Source organism: Bos grunniens, chromosome X, assembly GCF_055505025.1.
Source record: "Bos grunniens cultivar Pamir isolate PY7600 chromosome X, Bosgru_T2T1.0, whole genome shotgun sequence".
NCBI classification, from domain to species: Eukaryota; Metazoa; Chordata; class Mammalia; order Artiodactyla; family Bovidae; genus Bos; species Bos grunniens.
Genome location: NC_141194.1, coordinates 121,211,979 through 121,220,407, shown reverse-complemented (window position 1 = coordinate 121,220,407; position 8,429 = coordinate 121,211,979). Strand labels below are relative to the sequence as shown.

At 43.5% G+C, this 8,429-nt stretch overlaps 1 protein-coding gene across 1 annotated transcript; it reads left to right on the top strand.

The window, feature by feature from the left end:
* The first annotated feature begins 5,861 nt into the window (after positions 1-5,861).
* HAPSTR2 (HUWE1 associated protein modifying stress responses 2) lies at positions 5,862-7,386 on the top strand. The gene has a single exon (XM_086388252.1). The coding sequence runs from the start codon at positions 6,145-6,147 to the stop codon at positions 6,976-6,978; it is 834 nt and encodes a 277-aa protein (XP_086244378.1). The 5' UTR covers positions 5,862-6,144; the 3' UTR covers positions 6,979-7,386.
* Positions 7,387-8,429: the final 1,043 nt, after the last annotated feature.

Below are 8,429 nucleotides of genomic sequence, written 5' to 3'. Positions count from 1 at the left end.
TATCCTTAGAGTCCTATAACTGATGTTATTATTATTAAGAGTAATAATAAGTACTGTTGTTTGGGGATTCATTATGTTTCCAGGCATTGTTTTAATAGTGAATGCATGGTCTCATTTAACCTTTACAACAAACCTGTGAGGTAGATACTATTATTATCCCTATTTACAGAAAATTTAGTTCAGAAAAGTTCAATCACACCACTTTCAAGATCCAGAAACAAGATCAGAACTGAGTTTTGCCTGACAACAAATCTAGGATTTAACCAACAAACTGTTAATTTTTACATGGATAGACCCAAGGGCCTCACGGAAAATCTCGAGAAGTAAAAGAACTTGGTGTTGGATCACAGATAAAAGGACTGTGTACTGTCAACTAGTTTTACAGCTAAAACCTGGCATCTTTTAATCAGTTAAATCAACTAAGCAAGGTTATTTTTGTGAGATACCAGAAGTATGACTAATGGACTGTGGGTCAAGTGGGAAACCTTCACAATTACTTTTGAACTCTGAATATTTTGGACACAATAAAAATTATTCACAAATCCTACCAATAAATATCTTAAAAGTTTTTCCATGGAAGCATCTCAAAGAAAGGTGGTATCTATGGCTATCTGTAACTGCCTGCTCCATATTTTCTCTGGCTTCCATTTTGATGGATAATTGGAGTGAGCTGTACTAATTTCTGAGCTTTTGAAATGATATGCTTAATTCAGTTGTAGTTAGGAAACTTAAAAGTAGCCTCTAAATGACTTGTTCACTTTAGTGGTTAAATATTTGGAATGACATACCATGCCATCGTTGAACTAGAGTCTTAACTTTTACAAATACCAAAGATGACTCAGAACTATTCCCATTTAAGAAGTATGCCCTAGAAGCTCTTGATGTTCTGATATGGACTGATCCCCAAGATACCTCAGGTTTAAAAAAAAAAAAACATGTAGTATATTGCTACTTGCATAAAAAGAGAGGGCATGCAAATTTGGCAATAAATACATTAAAATCTCTAAAAGGACGCATAAGAAGAAAACAAAAGAAACATGTCCTAGTAATGGGCACAAAAATAATGTTTAAAATCTAACTTTAAATTGTTAATGAAATGTGCACAATCACTACACACACATATAATGGAATAGTGAATTTTGTGCTACATTAGACTGCTGCATGCTTTCATACTGCATTGGTTGTTTTTCTTGTGTGATTTAAAAACCCAAACCAACTCTTCTAATTAAGCTCTCCCTGGCCAGGAGCTCATTTGGATCCCTGACAGTCCCTAGTTAAAGCCTAGTTTGTAGTTTTTGACAGCAAACTAAGACCCTCTTGTTTGCTTCAGGAAAACTGGCTGGTTTTAGTTCCTGGTATTATTTTGGTGGTACCCTCATTCCAACAAGTCACCAATCCGCTTGACCATGATTTACAACTGTGCCAGATTTTTCTTGGTTGCTTTTTGTATGAGACAGATAGTAGTAGTAATGATAAAGTTACTGTTAGCTTGGTTTTGATTTCTGACAAATTATTTTGGAAGCAGGAATAAGGTGGTATATTAGGATGATAAATTAAGGGTAAAAGCAACTAAATCAGATTACTTGAATGACTATATGTGTTTAGGGAATATATTTTAATTCTTCCATTTATTGCTTCTTAATTAGTCCATAACTCAGAAGGTTAAAAACACCAAAGACAGGTGACATTTTATGAAATGAAATCTTTCAAATGCGCTTTTTTTGATAGTGCTGCTCAATGTGAATAGTATTCAGTAATTTTTAAAATAATTTTATTTATCTTTGTTAACATGCTTGGAAATAGGAAAAGAGATTGAATCAGAAACCTTCCGTACTTTCATTGTTAAATCCACCTCATCTCCTTTTATGTGACTTCTTACCAGAAAAGAAATGGCCTAAGAATTGCCACCTGCCTGATTTGACATTTGTAAGAAGTCTTACAGTACTTTCATTTCACAAATATATTACCCCAAGTAATAAGTTTTTATAACCCTTACCCCTTAAGGAGCCTAAAACTGAGCTCGAAGGGAAATGACAAACCTGCCAAAAAATTGGAAATATCCTTTCTTTCCCCTCTGTGGTCCAGTGGTGTCACTTAACTATAACTCCTCCGTCTGTGACCTTCAGAAACCTAGAGGGCTAAACAGAAGTAGAGCACTGAAGGTCACCCCCTCCACAGATACCCAAAAAGGGGAACAAATATTCATTATAACAGGTAAGTGTTTTTATAATTATGGCAGATGGTGATTGAAGCAAAGGCAATTCAAAAGGGGAGACACGCAAAAGCAATAATTTTGAATGTTTGACATTTGTTTTGAAACTACCTTACTACCCTATACCCTTTACCATCTGTCTGTTATCCTTCCCAACACCCACCTCTGTCTTCCCACAGGGCTCCATTGTCTGCAGTTCCTGTTTCTCAGGGGCGGAGCTGTGGGAGGCAGCCATGGGTGCCATAATAGGCACCTGCGGCCAGCACAATGGGCTGTGGGTGCTTGTGGGAGAGACAGATTGATGTATTGTGCATGGGGGAGGAGGGCTGTCACTTGAATCCATGTGAACCCAGGCTTTAGGGGCAAGGGAGATTGACAGCTTTTGTAGGTTGCATTTCTTTTTCAAAGCTTGGCTTTAATAGACAGTAAGTTTGGGGCCCCAGGCTTTCACTCCCATAATTCTAACAGGGCAATCACGAGCATTCAGCATTTCTTTTTACCCCCCTTGTTACGCATTAAATGATTTCAGTAAAGGAATGTGCAGCATTAATTAGAATTTGTTAGCAGATACCAAGGGGAAAAGTTTCTTCACAACAACTATAGGAGGTGTCATTTGTACAAAGACTTTTTTGTTTTCTTTCCCCATTACATTATCACTGCAATATGTAAGGTAGTGATTCTTTTCATTTAAATTAAGTGGAAAGCTACTAAATCTTGTTTTATTCTCCAAAAAGAATAAGGTCCTTAACACTTATCTTTTAACTTCTTTCATTTCCTAAGGTTGGTGTTTACTTTTGCTTTCAGTCTGACCCATTTACTGATCTGTGTGGTTGTGTATCCAGTTTTGTGTACCATTTAGCTCTTACAATTACAGGCAACCCACTACTGATATATAAGGATTGTTTCAGGTGAAAATAGCTATGAGTAATATTGAAAGTCATTGACACACTGGGTCCCTTTTTAGTAATGGTACATTGAGAACTGCCAAAAATTAGACTGTTAGGTTTGTGTCCTAACATTTCCTAAAACTAATTTTCCCTAGTTGATATTTAACCTTAGCCACGACATTAAAATTATGGAAGAAAGGGGCAGCAGCCAAGGAATATTTTTCCTATAGAAAACTCACTCCTAAACCATGTCAGTATTTTAAACATCAAAAGTACCTCCACCCCAAGCACACACAGATAACATCACTTCCTTACAGCTAGTTTAAATGATCTTGGGTTTTTTGGTTTGCTTTCCATTTTTCTATTCTTTCCGTAAATATTCTGGCATTTTAGGCTTATATAGGGACAAAACTAACCTCAGATAGGATTCTTATAAACATACTCTTTGCAATATGAGGAACTGATAAAACATTAAAAAAATTTTTGGTGTGATTTTTCTGAATTGTCTCTCATATAAAGTCATTTTCACTATGGAAGGAGTTGGAGGCTAATTGAATTAGAATTTTTCCCGTTCAATTGTTTTATTTATATGTGTTAAGGGCAACAGTGAAAAATATTGATTAAGTCTACCATTATTTCTCAGAAAGAACATATTCCCACACAGTCGTCTGGCTCTGTCTATAATAATTTGGTGCAATGGTTTAAAAAGTAGTGGGGTGATAATAATTAGGGCGTGCGACACAGAAATTTCAATGCTGGATTCAACATTTCACCATGCAGGGCAGGAAAATTGCCGACCGGGGCTAGTCAGCTCTAAGTACTAATTAACTAATTAATCAGGTGCTGAAACCAACTGAATGGAGGATACCAGCCAGACAACTCAAGCCCAAGCAGAGGGTTGTGCTCTTTCAAAGACACTGCAGTCTTTCTTCTTGCTTTTTAACCCAATCAAAAATGAGGGGAGAAAATAGGATATGCTGACCTACTGTCGGTCATTTCGGTCCAAGTTTTTTTACTTAGAGAAAATAAAAACATGTGCCTCTGATAATAACTCTGAGGCACCATATTCAGGGTAGTCCTAAAGCTCTGGCAAAGGGCTATCTCCTTGGCCATGAACTATTTCAGGGCTAGTATATGTGGGTGTGGAGGGGAGAGGAGGCTCTGCCTTCTTGGAGTTTTCTTTTACAATATTTTCTTAACATAGGAGAATGAGAAATGTATTTCTCCTTTTGGGCTGATCTTAGGTCTTTTGCCTCATCCCTCGTTTATGTAAATGAGAAGAGTCCAATTACACATATGGAAAAAGGGTTTAATGAATCGTGAAAAAGCCCGGTTTGCAGAGAAAGGGCACAATCCTCTCGTCTTCTTCTCTTTTATATTAAACTTAGAAACATGTATTTCTTTTAAAGAAGATGATAAAGCTTAATGATTATATCATTTTATTTTATATACTAATCTTCATACTTGGGAATTATTAAGTATATTTTGCTAGAATTATCTTTGGAAGGCTTTCTGGAGACAGCAGATATTCTACAAGAACAATTGCAAAACTCTTTTTTCCTTAAATTAAAAAAAAAGTATTACATTAGTTCCTTCCATTTTTGACGTTATTCTTAGCTCATGATAATTTTTTTTTTAAAACGCAGTTTGATCTGGAATTGTCTGCACTGAAAAAAGAACTGCATCACTATAAGAGGTTGTTACCGAACCCAAGGAAAAAACTTCAGTATCGCATACCATTTTAGCTCAATTTGGGTATTATTATGGTGTTTTAACTAGCTAGAATTTTTGGAGTGTTGCAAATTAGATAAACTCCCCCCACCCCACCTCCTTAAAGGTACTAAATTTTACACTAGAGCATAAAATCCCGCGTTTGGGATTTCATTTGCCTATTTTCTTTCCTCTCACTTCTTCATCCTGGAATTGTCAGTAGTTGAATGTAGACCACACAGAAAACGCCCCAACCGATTTTTTTAAATGTCAAAACAAACAAACAAACAAAAACCTTGAAAGAATATGGGGGGGGTGAATCAATGCCATTTCTGACTGTAACTCTTAGAATTTGATAAGTACCCAACCAGCCTGGAAGAGGTGCTTTACAGGGCCAGCAATAAAGTTCTAAATCACGACTGCAGGTGCTTTCCAGAGACCAAATCCAACAGCTTGGTTGGGCACTTGGGGAAACTGAGGCTGGAAAAGCCGGGAGGGGCGGGACGGCAAATGCCTGAACTAATTTTTTTTTTCCCCTTCATAAAATGACTGCTTCGATCCATGGAAAACACTTCTCCTGGGCACCTCCTGTGTGGAGGGCACTGCCGAGATGCCGACTTCATGAGGGCCGTGCTCTTTCCACTCTAACCCCCGGCCTTCCCGGATCGGCGCCCTGGATGTGATCGACACCATGAAGTTGCCCCATAATCCTCTCTGGCAACATAGGATGTAAAATTTGATCAGCTCATTGGATGAAGCCGACAAGTCTCAAAAATGTGTGAAAAGGGGGCCAAGCAGTAGGCAAGCGCCGCGTTGAGGTAGCGCTCCAGCCGGCCCCCCTCCGAGTTCCCGGTGCGGCTGCCGCGGCGGAGCGGGGGTTGGGATCGGGCTGCGGGGCCGCGGCGGCGGCGGCGGGGAGGCCGCGGCGCCCTGGGCGGGGGTGGGGGGGGGGCGCAGGAGCGCACCGCGGGGCCGGAAGGGGGCAGCGAGGCGGCGCCGGCGGCTGCGGAGTTATCTCCATGCTGTAGGGAGGACTCGGCCGGGCGGGGCGGGGCGGGGCGTGCACCGGGGCCGCGGGCGGCGCGCCGGAACCGTTGGCCTCAGGGCCCCGCCGCCCGCGCTCCCGCCCGCCGGCGCACGCGGAGGAGGCGGCGGCGGTGTTCGCGGTGGCTGAGGCGGCGGCGGCGGCAGCAGCAGCGGCGGCGGCGGAGGCGGCGGCGGCGGCGGTGGTCGCAGAAGGAGGAGGGGAGCTCGGAGCCGGAGGTGAGGTGGAGAAGCCAGAGGAGGCGGAGGAGGAGGTGGAGGTGGAGGAGAGGAGCGGCCAGAAGGAGGAGGATGGAGGAGCAGCCGAAGGAGGGCGAGGCCGAGGTCGCGGAGCATTGGTTCTCTAAGTGGGAACGCCAGTGCCTGGCCGAGGTGGAGCAGGAAGAGGAGCTGCCCCCGGATCTGCAGGAGGAGGCAGCCCCCGAGACGGCGGGGCTCAAGAGCGAGCAGCAGAAGCTGTGGCACCTCTTCCAGACCTCAGCCACCGCCGTGGCCCAGCTCTACAAGGATGCCGGGTGCCAACAGCCAGGACTCTCCATGTGGGACCCCTTCCAGAATGCAGCCATGGCCGTGACCAGCCTCTACAAAGAGAGCGGGCATGCCCACCAACGAAGTTTTGACCTGGGCATCCAGGTGGGCCACCAGCGTCGCATCAAAGATGTGCTGGAATGGGTGAAGAAGGGCCGGAGCATCATCCTTCGCGAAGATCTGATCAGTTTCCTGTGTGGCAAGGTGCCCCCGGCGCCCCCGCCGCCGTCTCGCATCTCGAGGATGCCCGCGAAACCGGCCTCTGAGGCCCCCAACCAGGCCGCTGCCACCGGATCGGGCTCGTCGGTGGACGTCGACCTGCAGCCGTTCCACGAGGCCATCGCCCTTCACGGCCTCAGTGGCGCCATGGCCAGCATTAGCGTGCAGTCCGGCGCGCCTGGCTCCCCGCCTCAAGCCAGCGAGGTCGCCGGCGCTGGCCGCCGAAGAAGTAGCTTCCTCGAGGATGACTTGAGCCCGATCGACTGTGAAGAACTGGCGCTCTGCCTGGACAGTGGGGGGTCCCGCAAGCGCACCTCGGCCGAGTGCGGTGATGGCGACACGGACTCCCCAACCCACAAGCGCAACCGAATGGCCTAAACTGGTCTGAACTGCCTGGTGGGTCGCCAGCTGCCATTTTGCCGGGCCATCAATTTGCTCGTCAAAAGGGTCCTCATATGATCTCTTCTCTAAGTTAAACAAAAATTTCTATCAGTTTGCCACAAAAAAAAAAAAAAAAAAACCCAAAAAACAAAAACAAACAACAACAACAAAAACTTTAAAAGTATTCCAGAAGAGGCTTCCTATGACTCTGACTTTCCCAGAATTATAATACTAGCAGAGTACAAGTACCATGTAGTAGTTAGCAAGACCATTTAATGCAGAAGTATCCGGTCAAACGGGAGCCTGGTTTATCTTGTTCACAGTAATATTCCGTAGCATCTAGCGCAATTGCTGGTGCTTAATAAATGTTTGTTGAATGAATAAATGTGACTTTATTTAAAAGTCTTAGAAGGACTAACAGGTGTTTGCTTGGGTATGGGATAGTCTTATCCTTTACTGTTTGGTTGATTGTTTGCTTTAACCATTTTTGTTTTTTTCCTTCTAGTTCAGTTACCTTTTATCAGAATGCAAAACTTGACATCTTTGTGAAATCTGGAACATTCCGTTTTGGCTCCACCTACCATGAACCTGATTTCTAGATAGAAACTGTGCAAGGTGTATCTATGAGGCTGTGAGTTTTCTTTCTTAAAATAGTCATTTTGGTGATTATGTGATGAGGTAAAGTGCTATGATGGTTGGACAGGTAATAAGTTGCTATTGAGTCAATTTAATGCCCTTTTTAGGAAAGTTAAGCCAACAATTGAGAGCCTGAGGTCAAAGATGGCATTCCTGGTGGCTTGGTGGTATTCCTTTTTCTTAGGGATATAAAATGTCCCTTGTTCTGAAGTTAAATCTTTTTGGTGATCTCTGTTTTGAAGTGGAAGACAAAGTAGAATGAGTTTCTGGGTTTTATTTAAGGGTATGTGTGTGTGTACTAAGTTGCTTCAGTGGTGTCCAACTCTGTGCCACACTATGGACTATAACCCACCAGGCTTCTCTGTCCATGGGATTCTCCAGGCAAGAATACTGGAGTGAGTTGCCATGCTTTCCTCCAGGGCATCTTCCTGACCCAGGGATAGAACCTGCATCTCCTGCATTGCAGGCAGATTCTTTACTGCTAAGCCACTGGGAAAGCACCATTTAAGGTTATATTGTTGTTGTTTTGTCGCTAAGTCATGTCTGACTCTTTGTGACTCCATGGCCTGCTGGACTCCTCTGGGAGCCTGTCCATGGGATTTCCCAGGGAGGAATACTGGAGTGGGTAGCCATTTCCTTTTCCAGGAGATCTGTTTGACCCAAGGATTGAACCCAGGCCTCCTGTATGGCAGGTAGATTCTTCTCCACTGAGCCACCAGGGAAGCCCCATTTAAGGGTATAGCATGATCTAATTAAAAGAGCATGCACTTTGTGTCAAAACTATCAACAGTAGAATGGTAGTCCCACAGATA

Bases quoted from the DNA above. Each gene is read 5' to 3' on its own strand.
- HAPSTR2 (XM_086388252.1), top strand. From the start codon at position 6,145: ATGGAGGAGCAGCCGAAGGAGGGCGAGGCCGAGGTCGCGGAGCATTGG.